Source organism: Leopardus geoffroyi, chromosome B4 (assembly GCF_018350155.1).
Source record: "Leopardus geoffroyi isolate Oge1 chromosome B4, O.geoffroyi_Oge1_pat1.0, whole genome shotgun sequence".
Classification (NCBI taxonomy): domain Eukaryota; kingdom Metazoa; phylum Chordata; class Mammalia; order Carnivora; family Felidae; genus Leopardus; species Leopardus geoffroyi.
The window spans coordinates 131917389-131940306 of record NC_059341.1 but is presented as its reverse complement, the minus strand read 5'-3'; the positions used below and the strand labels follow the sequence as shown (position 1 = coordinate 131940306).

At 57.5% G+C, this 22918-nt stretch overlaps 1 protein-coding gene across 3 annotated transcripts; it reads left to right on the top strand.

Annotated features, from left to right (window-relative positions):
* The first annotated feature begins 201 nt into the window (after window positions 1-201).
* On the top strand, window positions 202-15161 carry MFNG (MFNG O-fucosylpeptide 3-beta-N-acetylglucosaminyltransferase). 3 transcript variants are annotated; one of them, XR_006709617.1, is made up of 9 exons: window positions 202-686; window positions 5810-5858; window positions 6178-6280; window positions 6702-6855; window positions 8752-8837; window positions 10518-10683; window positions 12237-12322; window positions 14209-14490; window positions 14836-15161. XR_006709617.1 is itself a non-coding variant. In XM_045467183.1 (8 exons), the coding sequence occupies exons 1-8, from the start codon at window positions 432-434 to the stop codon at window positions 14273-14275; spliced, it is 966 nt and encodes a 321-aa protein (XP_045323139.1). In that variant the 5' UTR covers window positions 202-431; the 3' UTR covers window positions 14276-15161. The 3 variants fall into 3 exon arrangements, 2 of the variants coding, with proteins under 2 accessions (XP_045323139.1, XP_045323140.1); XM_045467183.1 differs by having other exon boundaries at window positions 14209-15161; XM_045467184.1 differs by lacking the exon at window positions 202-686 and adding an exon at window positions 1452-1556 and having other exon boundaries at window positions 14209-15161.
* The last annotated feature ends 7757 nt before the right edge of the window (window positions 15162-22918 follow it).

The following is a 22918-nucleotide window of genomic DNA, read 5'->3' as shown; positions in this document are numbered from 1 at the left end:
GAAGGGGCTCCGGGGAGTGGGGAGGCTGGGACGGCCCCTCCGTTCCACGGGGCGTGGAGGGTTTGTTGTCGCCCCCACCCCCGCTAGAGCAGCTGGCCGGGCCACTGTCCCTTCCGCGGTGCCTGTGTCGTTTCCAGCCGCCTCGGGGGCTCCCCAGGGCCGGCCCCGCCCCTCGGGCTGCGCTGGAGGCAGGGGCGGGGCCTGGCCCGAGCGCCGGGGCGGGAGCGCGGCGGGAGCAGGTGGAGTGGCCGCTGCGGCGGCGCTGCCATGGCTCCGCGTCCCGGCCCAGAGCACCAGCCCCCACCTCGGCCCTCCTCGCCTGCCCCTGGGGCCCACCAGACTTTGGCCTTTGCCGGCGCCCCAGCCTAACCAGCCTCCCCTCGCTGTCCGGTTGGGATTTGGGGGCTGAGCCGTCTGGGGTCCCGGGGCCAATGCAGTGCCGCCTCCTCCGGGGCCTGGCGGGAGCCCTCCTCACCCTTCTGTGCACGGGGCTCCTCTCCCTGCGGTACCACTCGAGCCTGTCCCCCGACGGCGCGCGGGAGGCCGCCGCGCTGGGCCCGCCAAGCCCTCTGTCCCCTGAGCTGCAGTTGCGCGATGTCTTCATCACGGTCAAGACGACCCGAGCCTTCCACCACTCGCGCCTGGAGCTGCTGCTGGACACGTGGGTCTCCAGGACCAGGGAACAGGTGACAAGTGGGCAACTGTAGGCCCCCAGAGTGGCCCCTGACCTGAGGGGCTCGTGGAAGCCTTTCCGTTGGGCTGGGGTCCCCGGCAGCCTCCAGGGAGAAGCTGCCTGCCCACCTGCCCTGTCTGGACTCCACTCCCGGCTCCTCCTTCCTCCCAGGATCAAGGGCTCCTGCGGCCCCTGCCTGTGCCCCTCACTGGCTCTGGAACCAGGTGGTCCTCATGCCCACTCCTCAGTCCCTCCTGGGGCGGGGGGGGGGGTGTCCCTCTGTTCCCTGGCTGTTCTGGCACAGGCTTTCCTCCTGCCCACCTTGGCCCAGACCCGCGATGGGGACAATGCGGGGGCGGGGTGGGGGTGGGGTGTTGGGCGGCTGGGGTAGAGGCCTCTGAGAGTCCCGACTTCTGACATGTGCCCAGGCCAGGCTGCACCCAGTCCAGGCCCCGGGTGCTGTCCTACCGCCCTGGCTGGGAGAGTGGAGGACAGGGGCTGAGCTGCCGAGGACACGGGAAGGTTTAGGTGGGGCCTGTTTGGGAGGGAGAGGGGCGGGGGGCATCCTTTCAGAATTGCCGACGACCCCTGTCCCCTTGCCTCTGCTGCCCAGGGTGTGTCCAGGGCAGCGGGCCCTCATCTCCTGTGCTCCTTTCCTGTGGGGCAGTTTCTGAGGGAGGGAGGGAGGGAGGGAGGGAGGGAGGTGTGCTGTGGGGGTGGTGGTTGAGGCTGCCGTGGGGGAGAGGTCAGAGCGGGGGCCAGCTGTGGGATCGTGTGTGTATGTGTGTGTGTGATGGGGGCATGTGGCTTATGTCTTTCCGGGCACAGGCTGAGTCCCTTCTGGCTCTTGCCCTCCCCAGACCTGGTGCCCTCCCCAAGCAAGGTCAGTGATTTGGGGTTGTTGGGGAACCATCTCTGGGAGAGGTGGAGGGGCACGTTTATACACACACACACACACACACACACACACACACACACACACTGTCCCTACGGCGGGCGGCTGGCTCAGTGGGAGGAAGTGACTGAGCCTTGGGAGGGGGTTGGGGGCTCCCGGGACACTGAAGAGCCGGGAAGGTGATGTCTGCAAGAGCCCAGGGCCTTCTGGGGAGAGGGCACCCCCACCCCTGACTTCCTGGCCGTGATGTCCTGGCACCCTATTTAAACCTTTCTCCGCTGGGACCCCAGCACCCAGGTTCTTCCCTGGGGCGCCCCCACACACAGCTTCTCCTCTTGGGGAGAGTCTGGTTCCTCCTGCGGAAACCGCTGAGCCTGGCCCTCCCCGCAGACCTTCCTGTTTATGGTGCTGTGTCTGTGTGTACCCGGGAGCGTGCCTCACGTGGTCTGAGGCCCTTTCCTGCCTTGTCTTGATCGCCATGGTGGTGCCCTTGCCCCGGATGAGGAAACTGAGGCCAGAGGGAGGAAGTGCTTGTCCGCAGCACCCTGAAGGCCTGGGGGCGCAGAGCCCTGGTCCCACCTCCCGGTTGGGACCCTTCCTTCTCTGTTGAGACCCGGGATCTCAGAGCTGCCTGGTCACTGGGCCCCAGGAGAGGGTCCTTGGGTGCCCAGCCTGGGTGGCTGGCCCTGGCAGGACCAGGTCTGCAAAGAAAGGAAGCAGCTGCCCACTCCCTGCCTCGAGCTCAATCCCAGATGCCAACTAGGCAGCCAGAGGGAGTACCTGCCGGGTAGCTCGGCAGCCAAGGGGCCGCACATGCCTCACTCCGTTTAACCCTCACAACAGCCCCCGAGGGGCAGGCACTGAGGGTCCTGTTTTATAGGCCAGGAAACTGAGCACAGTTAAACAGGGGTAGGAGATGAGTTCACTCAGTTGTACACTCTCACCGTCCGCCCCCAGCACGAGGGGCAGAGGCTAGAAACCTCGTCCTTTGAGGCAGAGTTGAAAAAAGGCAGGATGCTCAAATTGAGGAAGAGGAAGGGAGACCGGGGGACACCCCGCCGTCCCACTGCCTCTGGGTCCTCTTTGTCTCCACCCTTTGAGCCCTTTGGCTTACCCGTCTCTGTGATCTTGGCCAAGGCTCTCTCCCTCTCAGGCCTCAGTTTCCCCGTCTGCACAGGACAGGAGGGTCTCGGAGCCTCTCTCAGCTCTGCCAGCAGGAGCAGGCCTGAGTTGGTTAACTCTCCAGGGCTGGGCGCCCGCCCCAGCTGGTTAAGGGCTGCCGGGTGGCAGGTGGGCCTTTGTGGCAGCTCGCGTGCGGCCTTTGTCCCGGGGAGAGGGGGTGGGCTGGGGGAGGCCCTTTTTTGTGATCCATGGGGAGCCTCTCCCTTCCCCACAGTCCCCTCGAGGGCGGTGGGTGGGGGTGGGGGGAGCACTGTGGGCCCCACATCTCCCCTCCCCTGCAGCAGATGGCCCCCAGCCGCCCCCTCCCCTGACCCCAGCAGGCTGACTGTCCTTTTGTTTTCCTGTGAGGTTTTAACCATTGTCAGAGTCTCCTCCTTAAACAAATTAAATGCAACCCTTGGCCCAGAGGAAACTCTGCCCACTGCTCTGTGCCAATCTCCGGGTTCCCAGGGACGGGAACACGGGCCTCATGCGCCCCGCCCAGCCCCCCGGCCCTGCTGCGGGACCCTCTCCTTCCCCCTCCCCCCACCGATTCCGGCTTATTCATCCATCGGCAAACATCCCTGACCCATTTGGCCCATGCTCCCAACTCGAGAGAGTTCCACTATCTGGTGGAAAGTTTGCCAAGGAGCAGGGCAAGAAAAGCCTGATTTATTTTACTGAACAGGCTCCCGGTGGGGGCAGGACCGAGCAGGGAGACCAGGGGAAAGGTGACTGCAGCCAAGCAGGCAGGAGTGGGCTGGGCCGCTGGGTGGCCGTGGAGGCTGGTGAGGAGAGGTCGCATCCTGGGTAATTTGTAGGTTGGGTGAGCAGAATTTGCTGACACGACTGGATGTGGGGTGTGAAGGAAAGAGAGGAGGCATGGTGACCCCAAGGTGCTGGGTCCCAGCCAGATGGGGAGGGCCCAGAGGAACACAGGTGGGCGGCGGGGGGGCCTCCGGCACTGAGTGTGAGGCATCTGCTAGTCCCCCCCCCCCCCACCCCGAGAGGTCTTGGATGAGGTGGGATTTCATGGTTTCTTGATGGCGTTTAAAGCCAAGAGGCTCGATAGCATCCCCGAGGCAGCGGATGGGATAGAGAAGGGGACCAGCACCGACACTTTCTGCGAGGATATCCAGGGACCTACAGTGTCAGCTAAATCTGAAAAGGTGGGGGACAGACCCGAGGGAGAAGGGCTCAGAAGGTGGATGCCACCCAGGCCTCCCGGAGGTGAGCCAGTGCCGGGACAGGGGGGCGTAAATCAGACCAGACCCGTGCCCTTCAGCGTGTCACTGTCTGGTGGGAGAGACCAAAGGGTAGATTTCCATAACCGAGGGGCTGCTGTTGCCATAAGGAGGGACAGGAGGCTGAGGGGCACATGGGAGGGGTGTCGGGCAAGAAGAGGGCACAGTATATGCAAAGGCTCAGAAGGGTGTGCGTGTATGTGGCACATTTGGGGAACTGAAAGGCCTTTGAATTTAAGAGAAGAGGTGGGGCAGGAAGTGATGAGATAGGCTGCATTAGGCACAGGGACTGGGTGGGCCCTCATGGCCGCACTTAGGACGCTGGCCTTTGTCCCAGGGGCAGTAGGGAGCCACAGAAGATACTAGGTAGGGTGGTGGGTAGGGGGTATTATCTGGTTTTGGTCCTGACAGGAAAAGAGATCTGAAGGTCTTGCAATAATCCATTGAAAGATAATAGTGGCTCAGAACAAGGGCCATGGGTCTTGGGGAGATAGGCCTGGCTCCCCCCTGCCCCTTCCTGTGCCCAACCCTGGCTTCTGGCCTCCTGTGCCTCAGTTCCCCCTGAGATAAGAAGCTGAGCCTGACTTCACTGCCAACTCTTTCTCGTTCTTTCTCACGCTATTTCACTTTGCCCTCACAGCTACCACTACTCCCCATTTTCCGGCTGGGTAGACTGAGGCTCAAAGCAGGCGCTGATCAGATCTGAAGGGCTGGTTCCTGGAAAGCAGGGAGGTGTTTGTGGCTGAGCGGGGAGGGGCGTTGCGGTCAGAGGCCCTAAGTCTGGAGGGAGGGCAGGGCTAGTGTGGCCAGAGTGACAGATGGGGGAGTCGAGGCCCTTTAAACGGGTGAGATGCTTTCTTCTCCTTGGTCCTCACTTGGAAAGAGTTCAAAGTTGTCAGGACCCTGGGCAGGGCCACCTAAGCGTCAGAGGGGGCCCTCGCTGTGCTCGGCGGGTGAGGGGACCTGCTGGAGGAGGGAGAGGCGCTCGTGCTCTGCTCGGTGTGCAATGGGGGTCAGACCAGTCCCCAGCCGCCGGTCTCTGTCTTGGCCATCAGCTGCCCGTGGAGGGTTTGTCTCTGCAGCTCATTCGGTTTGTGTTCAGTTTCTTTGGGGGTTGAGCGGCTTCTACCTGCCTGGGAGGTGGGGAGGAGAGGTCCAAGGCCTGTGGGCTCGAATCCCAGCTCAGCAGTCGCCAACTGTCCGACCTTAGTCTGTCACTTAGCCTCAGTTTCGCCATCTGCGAGGGAGACAGATCACAACACCTGTCTTGAGGTTAAGTGAGGTCCTCAGGGACCAGGAGCGTGCAAGCTGCTGGTGGGGCGCCTCTCCAGTCTGGGAGAGAGCTGGACTGGATCACGATGTAAAATTTCCGAGCTGCGCAAGGGCCCTGTGCCCGCCCAGAGAGCTTCCGTGGCTCTGAAAGCTGGGACTATCTCCCCAAGCAGTGCGGTGTCCCCGTGCATGGGTCTGTCTCCTGTCAAAGCGTCTGGGGTTGTGTAAGTGTGGTTAGGGAGGGGCCACGTGGGACTGCAGTGTGTGCATGTGTGTGAGATAGAAGACGGTGTGACTCCAGTAGGGTCCCCGTGGGTGCTGGTGTGCACCATGAAGTCGTGTGGCCTTGACGGCTGGGTTGTGTGTGTTGGGAGTGGGGGGGGGGGGGCGTAGCTGACAAAGTCATGTTGTCTTAAAGGCGCGTGTGACGGTGGGAGGGGGTGTGTCTGTCGCTGATGGAGGACAGAGGTCTGGACAGGTGTTTTAGCAGGGGCTTGGCTGTGAGCGACCCCCTGGGCCTGCCCTTGGCTGACTCTAGTCCTGACTCCCCTTTCTCCTTCTTAGACCTTTGTCTTCACCGACAGCCCAGATGAAGGCCTCCAGGAGAGACTGGGTAATTCTGGGTGGGGTGGGGGCCCCTCAGCTGTTACCAGGGAAAGGTGGGGTGGCTGTCCCCTGGCCCGGGGCCCTCAGGAAACAGGGCTGCCCACCCTTAGCATGTGGGGATCCCCCTTTGCCCAGGATGAGGGGCAGGCTTCTTTGCTGGAGACGGGTATGGGTTTGGGGAGGGTCAGCTCTCCCGGGCCTCAGTTTCCCCGTGTGTCGAATGAGAATGCTCCAGGCTGTCTGAGGTCTTGCTCTGTATTCTCACAGTGTGCGGGGCTGTGGGAAGGACCTGGGCAGGGTCCTCTGACTCGTCCCCACTTCTCCAGGGTCCCACCTCGTGGTCACCAACTGCTCCGCTGAGCACAGCCACCCCGCCCTGTCCTGCAAGATGGCTGCTGAGTTCGACACCTTCTTGGCCAGCGGGCTGAAGTGAGTGTGCCTGGGTCTCTGGGGACAGGTGTGGCCTGTGCCTCAGGCTGGCTCCTGAATAGGGTTTTGTGTCAAGAAAGTGAAGTTTGGCTGGGTCTTGTGAATCTCATCACGTAGGGCCTCCTGGGGTCTGTCTCTGGGCAGACTGTCTGGGTTCAAGTCGTGCCATTTACCGGCTGTGGGATCTTGGGCAAGTGTCTTAACCTTGCTGAGTCTTGGTCCCCACCCGTTAAGTGGGGACACTTTTCTCGGGAGCTCACACGAGATGCTGTCTGGCTCAGACCGTGTGCCTTAAATGTCAGCTACTCTCCCTGATTTTGTTGACTTATTATGGGGGGTGGGGCTCAAGGGGAGCCTGGTTGGCCAGCAGCCCTTGGGAACCCTCCTCCAAGCTTAGCATCGCCCCCTTGGATCCCCACAGGTGGTTCTGCCACGTGGATGACGACAACTATGTGAACCCAAGGGCGCTGCTGAAGCTGCTAAAAACCTTCCCACAGACCCGCGACGTCTACCTAGGCCGGCCCAGCCTGAACCGGCCTATCCGCGCTTCGGAGCCCAGGCCGCGCAACCGCACGGTGGGTCCCTCCCTTCCTCCTTGTGCAGCGGAGGCCACGGGTGTGGGCCGTGGCCAGGCCGGGGGGCGGGGGGATGGGGCAGGCAGGGGCAGGGCTCGGAGCCCCTGGTATCGTCATGTAGTTGTATCAGCTGTTCAAGTGCCCAGTGCTGCTGGGCCAGCTGGCCCATTGCGCTGCCCGCAGCCCCTGAGCCCCTCCCCTGCGCACCCCTCCTGTCTACAGACTAAAGAGGTGACACCTGGCCCAACGGGGTCCCCAGCTTCAGCTCCAGACCTAGATGGGCACTAACGAGGACTGTCAGATTTAGGGAAAAAAAAACCAAGCCCCGAACCGGGATGAAAGTTGCATTTGACTTTCAGATAAATAGGGACGCATTTTTTTAGTAGAAGTGCGTAGCATGGTTCCCTCCGGGTCCCCAGGCCCCGCCAGGCCCCTACGGGGCTCCCTTGGCCCCAGGGAAAAGGCTAGTGAGGGGGTCCCCCTCCCTGGAGGCAGCGTGTGGAGCAGGAGCCCCAGGCTGTAGGGCTCTCTGCCTCCCCGGCTCACCATCTGCTTCATCAGGGAAACCAAGAGCAGGAAACACAAAACCTTAATTATCAGCGGCTAATGGGGCCTCTGAGCCCTAATTAAATCCTCCCGGGCCCTGGGTGTGTGTGTGTGTGTGTGTGCGATCGGTACCCAAGCCAGCTCGGCCTTCCTCTCTGAGCCTCATGCTTCCTGAGCAGGTTCAGTACTGCCGGGCCCGCCCAGGCCCCGACTCCAGGATGCGCACGAAGATTCTTCTGGCACAGACTCCTAGGCGGGATTCCCTAGACTCCGCCCCAAAGTGTCCCAGCCTGTTCGGATTCTGGGGTACCCTCTGGGTTGTGGGGGGGGAGGGCAGCAGAATCGGGCAAGAGCTCCGGCTTGGGCTCAGTCCCAGCTCTGGGACCTCGGTTCTCTGCACCTCACTTCTCTGTACCTCGTCGGCTCATCTGCAGCACAGGACCCCATATATCCGTGCGCGGGGTTAAGGCCCGTATACTTTACTTTAATTGTTGTTGTTACTTTAATTATCTGGGAGCAGAAGCCCCGAGCCCACAGTTCACTAAACAAGCATCAATTGGACACCTACTGTGTGCCAGGTCCTTAAGAACCTGTTTACCCTGCTTTATCTAAGAGGGCGGCATTTCCAGAGGTAGCTCATTGAGGTGGTCAGGAGGAGGACACGGGGCCAGGAGAACCCTTGGGTTTCACAACCGGGGCAGATGCACTCACAGGTGACAAATCTGCGATCCAGAGGGGAGCAGTGACTTTCTCAAGGTTACACGGCTGTGCGGTGGAGGAGGCCGAGGCCCCAGGCGCAGGCTTCCCGACTTCCTGCCCAGGGTTCTCACTGCTGCATCAAGAGGGATAACCCCCACCCAATGCCGCATGCATCAATTAAGCACCAACTGTGTACTCGGGAGAGGGTAACCTCAGGGAACTTGTTAGTCACGAGCGGGTGTAGCCGAGAGGGTATGGTGTTTGCCGAAAGCCTTAGAGAAGCTCAGGAGTTCTGGCTTCACCAATCCCCACAGAGGAGGGGGGGCAGAGAGTGGTTTACACCCCAAAGGTACACTCATGATTCCTGAGATTGCGATGTCAAGGGGTTTGCTGGCCTCGGGGGCTCGCGGGCCCATCTGTCCTTCTCTCTTTCCTCCACGGGAGGCCCCCTTCTCTCCTCGTGCGGAAAAGCTTTCTCCCTCCCAGGAGCTGTAAGTGGCGAGGCCAGTGCCCCTGGCCGGTGATCGTGGTGTCGGGACTATCGCTCCCAAGCCTGGAGCCATGCTGGTTGGGGGTGAGGGGTGGTCTGGCCGTTGCCCCCACCCCCCAGGCTCACCCTGAACCTTGGCCCTCCCCTACCTCTCCCCCCAGAGGCTGGTACAGTTCTGGTTTGCCACTGGGGGCGCTGGCTTTTGCATCAACCGCAAACTGGCTTTGAAGATGGCCCCGTGGGCCAGGTAAGCAAAGCCCCAAAGTGGGGTGCGGGGGGAGGGGGCAGGGGAGGGGAGGGCCTGGTGCGGGCGGCCTTCGCAGCAGGAAGGGCTCGGGAGTGAGCCCCTGAGGAACTGTCTGGCATTCATGCTGTGTCACAGAGTTACACAGTTAGTGGTGAGCAAGCCACCTGCCTTCCTGCCCTCAGGGATACACTGCCTAGGGCACTGTGCCATTCACGGGCGAGTTGTGTCATCTCTGGGAGCCTCCGTGCCCCCCTCTGTTAAAACCTAATAATATAATAGCTAAGGGCTGTTGTGGGGGCTAAATGGGGAAATGTTTGGGTCGGCACCTGGTCTGAGCCAGGCAAGTATTAAGTCCCACGTGCAGCCCTGTTCTTCCGGGTAAACGTCACAGGGGAGGTGAAGGCCAAGTTTAGGGGCATTCAGAGGAAGGAAGATGTAGGGCCTTCTGCCTGGAGACGGGAGGAGGGCTTCCTGGAAGAGGTGGTGTTTGGACTGGGATAGCCCTAGAGGCCCCCAGAGTGGGGTGGGAGTACTGGTTTTCTGGAGAGCAATGGCAAAGGCCTGGCCTCTCGAGGTCTGCTTGGAGAGGCTGCTGAGAGAGGCTCTGAGCCAGGCCTGTGCTTCCCCAAGAGTAATCACAGCCCCTGGGAGGAAGGTGTGTTAGCCTCCTTTCCACAGCTGAGGAGACTGAGGCTGTGAGAGGCCAAATAAGTGACTAGTCCAAGGTCACTCAGCTGCTGGCTCTGGCTCCAAGGTCTGCACAACCCTGGCCTGCTCTGATCTGGATGGGCGGGGTCAGAGCGGTCCTCCAAGTGTGGGGGGTGGGGGTGGGGGGAACTCAGGTCCCGGTTAGAGGCGGTAATGCTGTCCTCGGGCATGCCGACGGCAGATATGTACTCGTGACCAGGGGTCATCCCTGTGCCTGGTGCCCCCATCTGGGCTTCTGCCCACCTTTACGGGATATTTGTGTGAATTGGGAAAGGTACCCCCTCCGGGCAGGTGCAACCCTCGGGCACGGGCTGGGATGGGGAGGGAAGGCGGGGCTTCTGCACCCACTGGGCCCCCTGTGCAGTGGGGCAGGCTGGCCCCCGGGGGAGCTCGTGGGGCATGCAGTCAGGTGGTGCCCTTAACCTGGGACACTGCTCCTCCCCTCCTCGACATGTGGCTGACTCCAGAATACCCTGTGCGACTCCGTTTGAAGGCTGCCACCTCCTCTGGGAAGCCCACCTTACCCTCCCGCTGTCTCCCCGGCCTCGTGCTTCCCTCTGACTTAGTGCCAGTCTTAGTCTGAAACGACCTGTCCCTCCGTCTCCCTTCAGAAGAGGACAGCAAGCATTTCTTTCTCATCTCTGTATCCGCAGCCCTAGCATGGCACCTGGCACCAGCTAGATCCTTAAGCTCAACAAAGAATGAATGAATGAGTGAATGAATATAAAGAAAAGAAGGGATACCTTTAGAAGGGGCTGCTTCTTACCACTCTTCCTCTTAATCTACACAATGGCCCAGTGAGGGCAGGGCCGTTATCACGCCCATTTCACAGAAGAGGACACCGAGGCTCCCCGGGTTGGTGGCTTGCCCGAGGTCACCCAGTGCACAGGAGGCAGGTGGTGGAGGGAGGGCCTTCTGGGAGGCAGGGAGAGCTCCAGGCGCCGGTGGCCACAGCACGGCTCTGTCTCTCAGTGGCTCCCGCTTCGTGGAAACAGCCGCGCTCATCCGGTTGCCCGACGACTGCACCGTGGGCTACATTGTCGAGTGCAAACTGGGTGGCCACCTGCAGCCCAGCCCCCTCTTCCACTCCCACCTGGAGACCCTGCAGCTGCTGGGGGCTGCCCAGCTCCCAGAGCAGGTGAGCCGGCCTCGGGGCAGTGGGGGAAGGGTGCGGGTGGAGCTGTCCCCTACTGATGGGGAAACCGAGGCCCACGGTGGCAAAGGACCCTCAGAAGGGCACACAGCGACTCAGCCCTGCCCACCTCCAACCCTCAAGGGTTAACGTTTGTGACGCTCGAGTTCTTTGATCTGGTCCTTGAATGCCAGCTGGAAGGAAGCAGCTTGCCTTCAGCTTCAGACCGCTCCCCTCGCTGCCCGCTCCCCCTTGTCCCGCTGCCCCTTCTTCAGACTTCCCGCATCCCTCCGAAGGGGCCAGGCCTGCCCTTTGCAACGTTGCCTGTTGGTCGTCCCCCCTTCATCAGAGGTTGCCTGCCCGCAGCCGCCTGCTTTCTTTCGCACCCAGACGTGGCTGGGAAAGCCCCTGGGGTCCTCCGCCCAACAGCGCGAGTCAGAGTCCTTTGGTGGCAGAGGACAGAAACGCAACCCAGGCTGGTCAAACAAACAAGTACGCTTGTGGGCTCGCGTCCCCGAGAAGCCGCGGGCTGGCTGGCCAGGCGGGGCTGAGTCTGCCTGCTCACGCTGTGCCCGCTGTCACCTGTCTTCCCGACACTGGGCTCACCCTCAGGCAGGCTCGCCCCTCATGCTGGCGGGGTGGCAGCCCCAGGGTTCCACCGCACCCGCCAGAGGAGAACTCCCCCTTCCGCCCAGTCCCGGGGCTGGTGTTCATCAGTTGGAAGGCCTGCTTGGGTCATACCTGTCTCCTACCAGGGCCAAGACTTAGTGTTGATTCTGCCGGCAGGGTTGGTCCCAATGGGACTGCAGGGCCTGAAGCCAGGAAAAGGGGGACAGATTTGGGACACCCGAAACCAGGTACCCTAACGGTCGGGATTTCCAGAATACTCACTGTGCCAGGCACCAGGCCGGTGGCTTTATCTGCTGTAACTCTCTGGTTCCTTACAACGTTCACATGAGGCCGGTACTGACATTCCCATTCTGTAGGTAGGGAAACTGAGGCCAGAGAGCTGAACTAACCATGGCACGGGGCATGAAGGGGATTTGAGCCCTGCCTGGATGGCCCCTAAGCCTACAGTCTTTAACCGCTGCGCTCCGCTGTCCCTCGACAAGGGGCATCATCTCACGTCCTCACTGCGCATAGAGTGACCTGAAGCTCCTGGAGGAGAGGGAGGGCCATGGCCCCGCCGTGAGTCTCAGGAAACCTCTGTCCAGGCATGGAATTTGCTGGAACTCACTTCCCTTTTCGCGACTCAGTTTCCTAGTCTGTAGGCAAGGGACTCATTCCAGCCTCACAGGTAGGGTGGGCTGTTGGGCACCCAAATGGAGTCCGGGCATGGCCGTGCCCTACAAGCTTGAAGAGCCTTGTGAAGTGGGGTGGGCTCCTCAGCGAAGCTCTCAGGGCTAAGGGTGGGATTTCAGGCACAGAGGCAGGCTCTGCGTGCCCCTCATGATGTCTTATGTGCCTTCCCTGCTTCTGCGCAAACACTGCCCCCTTGTGGGGTCCCCAGAGGGACACCCGGCCAACCTGCACTTCCCGCTCCGCTTTTCTCTGCCCAGGTCACCCTCAGCTATGGCGTCTTTGAGGGGAAGCTCAATGTCATTAAGCTAGAAGGCCCCTTCTCCCCTGAGGAGGACCCTTCCAGGTGAGTCCGGGGGCCCAAAGTGTAGGATTGGAAGACAGGGAGCTGAATCCAGGCGTCCAGAGATGGGAGAGCCCGAAGGGAAGGAGGGCCCTGGCGGCTGAGAGCAGAGAACCGGGAACCGAGGGAATGCATTTCAGTCCCTGCTCTGCCCCAGGATTGCTGTGTGACCTTGGGCAAATACCTTGCTTTCTCTGGGCCTCGGTCTCCCCATTTGTAACACAGGGAGGCGGCGTGTTGTGGATCTGAAGGGCTCTCCCCGTCCTGACCCTCTGGGATTCTGCAGGAGCCCCTGGAAGACTGAAATGTCTTCGCTGAGCAGAGGAGATGCTCTAATGAATGGAAGAACTTCAGGCCCCGATGGGAAATTTTTATTTGAGCTTTTGTAGGCTCTTTGTTTCCTTGATACTCTTCCGTGGTTCTCTTCAGTGAGTAGATGGTTGGAAAGAGGGCTAAAATGCCACCAAGGCACCTTCCGGTTCTGCTCTCAAACAGGCCACAGGAACATTAGGCCTGTAAGAGGACAGCCTGTGACTCGATGTGCTGGGAGGGCGGGCCTGCTCAAGGAAGCTGGCGTGGCTGACACGCAGAAGAAAGGGGAGAGAGTTGCCCAATGTGGTTGGTTGGAGATGGGGCAGAGGACTCCCCAAGGCCTTGTCGGCTCTGTCTGGACTTTGGGTTGACCTGAAATGGAACCCCTGGGGGAACCAGGCTGCCTGGCTCTGAACTTGTGCAGAGCGGTCTGCGTGGAGCAGAGGGCTCACAACCGTTCAAGGGCCCTGGGGCCAGGGCTGCATCGAACAAGTTGGCCATTACAAAGAGGCAGAGTTTGGCTCAACATAGGGAAAAAATTCAGGTTTCTAAGATGAAGGGAGCAGCTGCCTTCTAATGGGGGTGGGCTCCTCATCAGTGAGGGTGTACATGCTGTGGCTATACTATCAAGAGGTTTAAGAATGGATGTTCAGTTCTCTCTAAGCCTGAAGATTCTAGAATCCAAAGGTTCCTGCCTAAAAGAGCGGGAGCTGACTGCGGGCTCAGGTACATGTGATCGGATAGTCTAGCCTCGGCTGGGGTCTCCTCATGGCATCTCTGGCCCTTGAAGTCTCTCTAAACGGTTGGTTTTCAGTAGTGGCTGTCCCCCCAGGGACATCTGGCAATGTCTGGAGACATTACAAAAAACATTTTTTTAATGTTTATTTCTTTTTGAGAGAGAGAGAGAGCAAGCATGAGCAGGGGAGGGGCAGAGAGAGAGAGGGAGACACGGAATCCGAAGTAGGTTCCAGGCCCTGAGCTGTCAGCATGGAGCCTGATGCGGGGCTTGAACTCACGAGTCTTGAGAGCATGACCTGAGCTGTAGTCGGACGCTTAACCGTCTGAGCCACCCAGGCGCCCCAAGGAGACATTAAAAAAAATAGTTTTCAATGTTTATTTATTTTTGAGAGAGAGAGAGAGAGAGAGAGAACAGGGGAGGGGCCGAGAGGGAGAGGGAGACACGGAATCCGAAGTAGGTTCCAGGCTCTGAGCTGTCAACACAGAGCCTGATGTGGGGCTCAAACCCACAGACCGCGAGATCATGACCTGAGCCGAAGTCGGACGCTCAACCGACCGAGACACCCAGGCGCCCCTCCAAGGAGACAGTTTTGATTGTTATGAGTCAGGGGGATTCTACTGGCTTCTAGCGGGTAGAGCCCAGGGGTGCTGCAAAACATCCTACCATGCATAGATCGCCCCACAACAAAGAATTATCTGGCCCTGAATTTTAATAGTGCCGTGGTGGAGAAGTTCCTCTCCAAACCATCTCTGAGACGTGTACCCCCCCCCCCCAGGAGCCCGTGGACCGAGCCTGGGGGTCGGGGTGACCATCTTGCCCATTTCTGGTCTCTCCACAGGTTCCGTTCCCTCCACTGTCTCCTCTACCCAGATACTCCTTGGTGCCCACAGCTGGTGGCCAGATGAACCCTGAACTGCTGGGCAAAGATTGGGCTGAGGCCTCTGGTTATCCTTCGCCTCCCCAGGCAGCCCTGGGGACCTGTGGCAAGTGCCCTTTGGTGGACAGTCCCTGGCATGGCCTCTGAGCGGTGGGCCAGCCCAGGGTTGGATGGTGGCTGGCAGTGAAGGCATGCTAGGCCCCCGGGAAGTGGATTGGACAGCCCGGAGAACAGGTGCACCAGGTGAGGGCCAGAGAGGCCCCAGGGACTGGGCTTCTGTGGGTCTTGAGTGGCTGGATTGAATAAGCATGGGGGAGGGGGGGCCCTTGAGCTGGGCTGGGGCTCAGGGGTCCTAACCCTCTAGAGAATTACCTGGGCCCCTGGTGGGGTCTGGCCTTCCACCCCCAGCTCTGGTCTCTGTCGCTCCCCCTGGGGCCAAGCACTGGGCCGGCCTACTCCCGGCTCCCTCGGCTGGATTCCCAGCCACGGAGGGGACCCAGGTGGAATAGTGGCAGAATCCAGGGTCTGTGGCAGATACGGGTGTTGCCGACCAGTCTCCAGCTCCTCGCTCCCACCCCTTGCTAACAGATCCCATTTTGTCTGGAGAATCAGCCTGCCCAGACTCAGATCCTGGCTCATGATGGACCCCAGCCGGTCGTGCTGATCTTTTTGGTCATTTTCCCCGCCTCCCTTGCTCAGTCTATTAGTGTGAACTAAACGAAGCCAATAGGGAGGCTTCTGGAGAGGCTTCTGGGGAAGACCATCCCCTCTTCCTGCTGTGAATGTGGGCGCAATGTCTAGATCCGGAGTGGCTGCCTCGTTATCACGAAGGAAAGGCCATGACAATCATGCACACTTGTCCGTTTTGGCATCTGGTTCTGTAAGAAAATTAAACCCTTATTTGTTTAAACCTCTCTTGGTCTAGTTTCCTGTTAGATCTGCAGCCACTGTGTTCCTGGCTGGGGTGGGGTCTTTGCTCTGCGAGTCACAGTGGGGATGGTGGTGTTGGTTTGCGTCCTGAGCTACATGTCTCTGCTCTGCCCTTGCCGGCTGCGTGACCTTGAGGAGCCCACTTGGTCTCTCTGGCCTGTTTGCCCATCTTATAGAGAAGAAAAGGAATACCTTCTTCGTGGATTGATACCTGCGTGAAATGCACAGAGCCGGGCGCGGGGAAGAAAGGGCTCAGTGAACAGTGAACGGTGACCGTTACTAGTGTGTGCTTGGGTCACGGTCAGCCGGGGCGTGTGAGGGTGTGCATGGGTGTGCGAGGGTGTGTGTGCGGCACGTCCCCTCTCTACCCAGGTCTGCGCAGAAGGACACGTGTGTGCCATGAGGTGCTGGTGTGCCGGGGGCTGCTCCTTCGCTCTGCCCTCAGAGCCTGGGTTGGGGGTAGCCAGAGAATTGGGAGAGGCAAGAGAGGAGACTCAGCTGAGGGAGTCAGCCTCTGGTGTCAGATAAAGGGACAGTTTGACAGCCACGGTAGGAGATAAATCAATGCGAGCACCCTTAGGATTGCAGGTCCCAAAGAGGTTGCACGAATGAACGAAAGTGATCACAGTGAAATTTCAGGAATGCCAGCGCAAAGGTTGGGGAGGCTTAAGGATGCGAGGCCTCTTCTCCCCACGCATCATTCCCGGTGATATCGGGCCACCATGGGGCTCTGGGCTGGGGGCAGGCGGGAAGACAGAGGAGAGATCCTGAGGCATGGAGGGGCCTTGAGCCAGACAGCCCGGGCTGGGGGCTCCTTGGAGCACATCCTCCAGCCCTTGAAGAACCTTGTCCTTGATGCAACTCCGTCTGGGGTCTTTGGAACCACTGAACGCCAGTTCAGTGCCTCAGCCCTGGTTTCCACGGAGGAGCTTGAGGCCCAGAGAGGGACTGCCATGTGCTTGTGGTCACACAGCAGGTCAAGTGCAGAGTCGGGCTGCTTGGGCTCTTCCAAGGCCTCCTTTCTTTCTGGGCTAACCCAATGCTGGGTTTGTGGGACGTGAACCGAGTAGGGGTGGCCCTGGCCCTGCAGCCCTGGTGGGGGAATGGAGGGATGTGCTCCGCAGCTGTTGTCCTCTCCACCCTGTATGTGGAAGGCTGCCGGCCGGCCTGCTTTTAGAAGCAGCAGCAGATTTGCGGGTTGTTCCCAGATCCTGGGGGTCGGTGGAGGGAACAGGGCTCGGGCCATCTGCTGCCTCCATTGTCCCAGAATAGCTGTGCTAGGGAGGGGGAGCAGAGTCAGCAAGGATCAGAATTGGGATGGAGGAAGGGGGTGGGTGTCTGGATTTAACCCTTTGTATGTTTGTGTGGGAGAGTATAAAGCTGCCTGCACTCTGGACTAAGGTGGCCCGCGTGGGCCCCACGGGCAGGATGGGCAGGATGGGGGAGAGGGGCAAGGTTGGACCACCCTGTACTGGTCTTGGGCAAGTATCATTCCCATTTTGTAGATTAGGAAACTGAGGCCCAGAGAGGAAGAAGGCCGTGGGTCCAGGTCCCAGGACTTAGAGGTGCCAGAAGCAAGGTTTGGAGCAAAGTGCGGGACAACTCTGGAGACTCCTCTCCTTTCCGTCTCTGGCTCTGTGCCTCGGGCAGGTGACTTCACTATTCACTGGCCCCACCGGTGGGATAGACACAGTGACTTTCACATTGAGTGCGGAGCGGTTTTGAGAGGCTGCAGAGAAAGCTCCTCGCTCAAGTAATGCCTGCTCAAGAAACAACAGCTCCCCGCCCTGAGTTCGGTTGTTCTCGGCTGTGAAAGGGGACGGCAGGGGTGCTGGAGCGGCCATCACCTCCACTCCGCCATCCGGGTCTGGGCCACTGTCAGTCTCGCCTGTGTTACCACAGTGGCCTCCTCGTTTCCCCTGGTGGATGCCCAGGTGGTTTCACCCAGGTGGGTGATCAGCCTGGTGACGCTCATCATTTTTAGTATCACCCCAAGGAGGAAAATCTGACCTTCAGTGCTCCTGATAATGATGCCATAGGAAAGGAACACCACCACCCAGGAAGTCGGCTGGCCCAAATAGTTGACCCTACACCAGCCAACCTTCTGGATCTAAATACCAGTTTGCAGGAAATGGGGGGGACAGTGGAACGTGTTAAATGACACCACGAGGGTTCAGCCCACCACAAAGGGGATTCTTCTCCAGGATGGACTTTGTTTCTTCAAGTAAAGATGGCATTAAAGGCAGAAGGAAGGACCGTTACGGATGATAAGAGATTGAAAAGGCATAGGAACCAAATGCAACGCATAGACTTTGTTAAGATCGTGGTTCAAATAAATGGACACTAAAAGGGTATTTTAAAAAAAAAATTTTTTTTTTAACGTTTATGTTTGAGAGAGAGGCAGACAGACAGTGAGCCGGGGAGGGGCAGAGAAAGAGGGAGATACAGAATCCGAAACAGGCTCCGGGCTCTGAGCTGTCAGCACAGAGCCTGAGGCGGGGCTCGAACTCACGGACGGTGTGTGAGATCATGACCTGAGCCGAAGTCGGCTGTTTAACTGACTGAGCCACCCAGGTGCCCCTAAAAAGGTGTTTTTGCGAAAAGTGAGGAAACTTGGACATGGGCTTTGTAGTATATGGTATTAAGAAATTGTTAATTTTATTAGGTATGATCATGATATTGAGGTTCTTTTTTTTTTTTAAGTTTATTTAAGTGATCTCTACACCCAACGTGGGGCTTGAACTCATGACCCCAAGATCAAGAGTTGCGTGCTCTTCCAACTGAGCCAGCCAGGTGCCCTGAGGTTCTTTTTTATTTTTTTAAATAAGAAATGTTCTAATATGTAAGAGATACATTCTGAAATATTTATGTGTGAAATGATACAATGTTGGGAATTTTCTTTAAATTTTTTTTTAACATTTATTTATTTTTGAGACAGAGAGAGACAGAGCATGAACGGGGGAGGGGCAGAGAGAGAGGGAGACACAGAACCGGAAGCAGGCTCCAGGCTCTGAGCCATCAGCCCAGAGCCCGACGCAGGGCTCGAACTCACGGACCGTGAGATCGTGACCTGAGCTGAAGTCGGACGCTCAACCGACTGAGCCACCCAGGTGCCTCGGGAATTTTCTTTAAAAAGAGCTTGAGGGGAGGAATGGAATAAGAATGGCTAAATAGGGGTGGTCTTTGAAGTTGTGTGATGGGAACGTGGGGGTTCGTTATGTTATTCTTTTGACTTTGGGGTGTGTTTGAAACTTTCCATAATAGAAAGTAAAATAAAGTGGGTCTGTGGATGTTCCATTTGTTGGCTCTGGATCTCCCCCTTCCTTTCCCCCTCCCCCATGTCCCACATTCAGGGCCAGATAACATCTGTTCTCACCAGACACAGCCGTCCTGGTTCCACTTCCTGTTCTCCCCAAACACCCAGAGAAAGGAGAGGCAGACCTTGACCGGAAGCTGGCCCTGCCTGAATGGCATTTGGCCCATTGCCTGGTTTCCCCAAGGCCGACCCTGATTTCTTTTGGTTCTGAGCACCTGTTCCAGCTGCTTTGTAACCCAGTGGCTTTCTCCCTGAGCACCGCCATTGGGCACATTCCCCCACCCACTTACCCCTCCTCCTAGCCACCCATCCAATAAGAATTTACTGCTCACCTCCTCTAGGTGAGTAGGGGGAGGCATCCCTGTGTTAGAGGTTACACAGGGGAATCAGGTGCAAGCCCAACCCTTGAGAGGGAGCTCAGATCCTAGTTGGGACGTATTGAAACCATGGCACATCATGTAATGATGAGGAAACAAGGCCGTGGAGCACAAGGAGGAAGGACTCGGGTTTGGGGGGCCTACAGGGCAACAGGGGTCAAGAAGACTTGATGTGCGAGGTGATGGTGGATCTGGGTCTCGAGCCATAGGAGATCAGAAGGAGGAGAATGTATCACACACCACCTTTGCAGATAGGGCTAGGGAGACCGCAAGGAAGGACACAAATGTTGGTTATGGTTATGGGTACTACTGTTTTCAGGTGACTCCTTATCACACCTTGCAGGCTAAAGGTGAAGTATGGACCTAGCACAGTGTCCACATAAAACAGAGGGAGTACTTTCCAACCTTGCCTCCATCATCTCCTCCGGAATGCTTTGTAAGTTTCTCCCAGAGCAGAGACTCTGCTGGGTGCATTTCTGTGCCTCACAGTATCTAGTGCAGCGCTGGGCACATAGCAGGTACTTCATCAGGACCAACGACCATTTCAGCGAGTCAACTTTAGCCGGTATCAGAACGGCTGCATTAGAATCATGGGTACTTGATACAATGGGATTCCAGGGCCCCATCTAAGACCCTCAGAATCCCAGTCTCCAAAGAAGGGGCTCGGGAATCTGTACGTTCACCTGGTTCCCCAGGAGGCTGTAAGTTGCCGCTGGGCTAAAGAACGAGATGGGACCCGAGGTGAGTTCAGCACCATGGACAGAAACCTCGCTCTCCCCCTCCGTCTATTCTTCCTGGGACTAGCTGGGGCAGAGCATTCTACGTGTGTATGTGGGGGGGCTCATGGTCTAACCCAGATGCGGAAGAGGCGACACCTGTGGCCTTAGCCTCCTTGTCACGCAACCCTCATATGTGCTTCAGCAGTGAGTTTCAGGGCAAGCGCTGGTCCTGCTGTCAGAGACAGCTCTGACTGTGCAGAGAGGGGTCATAGAATACATATCCCCTCCATTTCTTGTGTAAGATGTAAATGACCCCCATACTGTGCAAGCAGCAAAGCGTGGAGCCTGAGCCCGTGTGAATAAATGAATCCCCCAAACATGGTTTGAGTGCCTACTGTGTTCAAGGGCTGTGCTGGTAGCCAAGGGGCATGTAGGGATGAGCAAGATGTAGCTACCACCCCAAGGAACCCACAGCTTGTCAAACACGGTTCATTGATTGTTAGAAAGGAGATTGGCCTTGAAGATAACCTTGAAGATAACCCCCTGATAACAAGTCAACAAGTGTGTGTACTGGAGAGGCAGCCAGGGGAGTGGAAGGGACAGACATCTAGTAGCAGAGGCTTTCTGGGTCTAAGACCTGCCCCTAGCACAGACTAGCTGCGTGGTCTTGTGCATGCTGCTTAGCTACCAGAGCCTCAGTTTCCCAATCTGAGAAACGGGAGTGATGACACCCCCCCTCCCCTATCCCAGGGCATTTACAAGGAAAGTGCTCACTCAGTCCAGGGCCCATGACACAGCTCAAGCACCACTGATTTGCTGACAGACTCCAAATTTATGCCAGGCATGATGTCACATACCATGAGCTAGGTGGATGCGAGCTGGCATCCAAGGATCTTATACTGGGGCTGTAGGGCAGAGGGGGTACTTCTTATCTTTCTGGCCCCAAGATGGACTCCATTTCCAGCCTCCCTTGCAGTGAGAGCAGCCATGTGACTGACTTGGGCTGATGGATGTCCTCTACTTGTAACACCCTCCCACACAAGAGGTCTCTGTTCTCACTGCTGGCTGGCTAGGGAGGACCATGGGTTAGGGGAGGGCAGAACATGGAGATGGGAGGAACCCAGGTCCCAGGATCTCCCCATGGAGGCCTGTCCACCAAAGGGCTGCACTGAATTGTCAGAAGAACCAGAAATGAACTTGTGTTGAGTCGAGCTCTTGGGTTTGGGATGCTTATTACAGTGCTTAGCGGACCCTGACTAATACAGGGAGATAAAATAAACAGGTCAGCAAACAAGCAAGAGTTCCAGAACACGATGGTGTGATGAGGGACATACACAGGGATGGAAGAGTGGGGCACACACTATCCCTTTGTTTTTAACTTCTTCTAAGTTTACCTAATAAACCTTTTGCCCTTCAATGGTCCTGATCAGAAATTCTCTTGCTTTGGCCGTATAACTCCCATCTCAAGCTTCTCGAAACCCCACCTTGTGTGATACGTACATCACTCATATAACTTCTCCACCTTCTGTATTTTATTTCAAGGACCTGCTAGCCAGGTTTGTCTTTGTTTAATGTTTTATTTTGAGAGAGAGAGAGAGAGAGAGAGAGCGAGCGCAAGTTGGGGAAAGGGGCAGAGGGAGAGAGAATCTTAAGCAGGCTCCACACTCAGCATGGAGCCCGGCACGGGGCTCAATCTTGTGACCCTGGGATCACGACCTGAGCTGAAATCAAGAGTCGGACGCTCAACCAACTGAGCCATCCAGGTGCCCTGACCAAGTTTATTTTGAGTTTGGCCCTACTGAGTTGGAAACATATCCCTTCATACTACGTAGTTCCAGCAAACTTTGTCTTTCCCACCCGTATCCTCGCCTTCTGGGGTAAAGATCCCAGCCCGAGTGTGTTCCTAGTCGGCTATGTCTCTGCAGCCCATTGACTTCCCCGACTTCGTTCAGTATTCAGGTGAAAGTATCCTTGCACCTTTAATGGCTTTATAGATGCGGCATACAGACCACGAGAGAGAAAATACCCAATTTACCAGCTGGTTGGCATGAGGCATTTTATGCAGTCTAAATCTGTCGTATTTGTATCTGATTATTTTTAATTAAGTCGAAATAAACTCGAATACATAAGGAGTATGTTTACTGTTCCATTTACTCAGCGCTGCCTAACAAAGTACCCCCAGCACTTAGTGGCTTAAAACAGCGACAGCACTTACTTCGCTCACGGATCTGCAATTTGAACAGGATTCGCGGGACAGCTTGTCTCCGCTCCACTTGGTGCCAACCGGGGCGGCTCAGGGCTGAGGCTAGGGTCATCTGAAGGCTCTCTCACGTGGCTGACACCTGCTGGCCTTGTCCTCTAGCTCTGTGAGGTCTCTCTGGCCTGACTTCACTGCGTAGCTGGGCTTCGTACAGGTTGGCTCAGGGCTCCCAGACAGGACCGCTAGGTAGATGTTGCTTTGCCTCTTAGGACCCGGCCTAGGAAGTCGGGCAACATCACTTCATTAGAAGCCAGTAACCAAGGCTGACCCCTAATCAAAGAGGAGGAGTTATGGGGCGCCTGGGTGGCGCAGTCGGTTAAGCGTCCGACTTCAGCTCAGGTCACGATCTCGCGATCTTGCGGGATCTCGCGATCTCGCGGTCCGTGAGTTGGAGCCCCGCGTCGGGCTCTGGGCTGATGGCTCAGAGCCTGGAGCCTGTTTCCGATTCTGTGTCTCCCTCTCTCTCTGCCCCTCCCCCGTTCATGCTCTGTCTTTCTGTCCCAAAAATAAATAAACGTTGAAAAAAAAATTAAAAAAAAAAAAAGAGGAGGAGTTAGGTCCCTGCACCCCTTTACAAAAATGCCATCATTAATTGAAAACATTGTGTTAAAACCTACGTGACATAAAATTTGGCCTTTTAACCGTTTTATTATTATTTTTTTACATTTTGTTTTAGAGAGAGGGTGGGGGAGAGGGGCAGAGGGAAAGAGAGAGAGCAGAGCCCACGACGGCGGGATCGTGGACCCGAGTGGAAATCGAGAGTCGGGGGCTCAGCTGACGAAGTCCCCCAGGTGCCCGTTAACCAGTTCAAATGTACGATTTAGTGACGTTCATCACGTTCACAACGTTGCGCGACCGTCACCACATTTTTTTCATAATGTTTAAGTATAATGTGTTCAAGGCTCATCCGTGCCGCAGCGTGTATCAGACGGCCTTCCCTTTTACGGCTTCAGACTATTCTACTGTCGGTGTGTGTCATTTTGTTTATTCATCCGTCCACCGACGCTTGGGAGTCTTTTCATCTTTCGGCTGCTGTGAATACAGGTGATGTTTGAACACAGGTGTCCAA

Coding starts and splice junctions, on each gene's coding strand:
- MFNG (XM_045467183.1), top strand. CDS start 432: ATGCAGTGCCGCCTCCTCCGGGGCCTGGCGGGAGCCCTCCTCACCCTT. Junction 8,838..10,517: donor AAGATGGCCCCGTGGGCCAG/GTAAGCAAAGCC, acceptor TCTGTCTCTCAG/TGGCTCCCGCTTCGTGGAAA. Junction 10,684..12,236: donor CTGCCCAGCTCCCAGAGCAG/GTGAGCCGGCCT, acceptor TTCTCTGCCCAG/GTCACCCTCAGCTATGGCGT.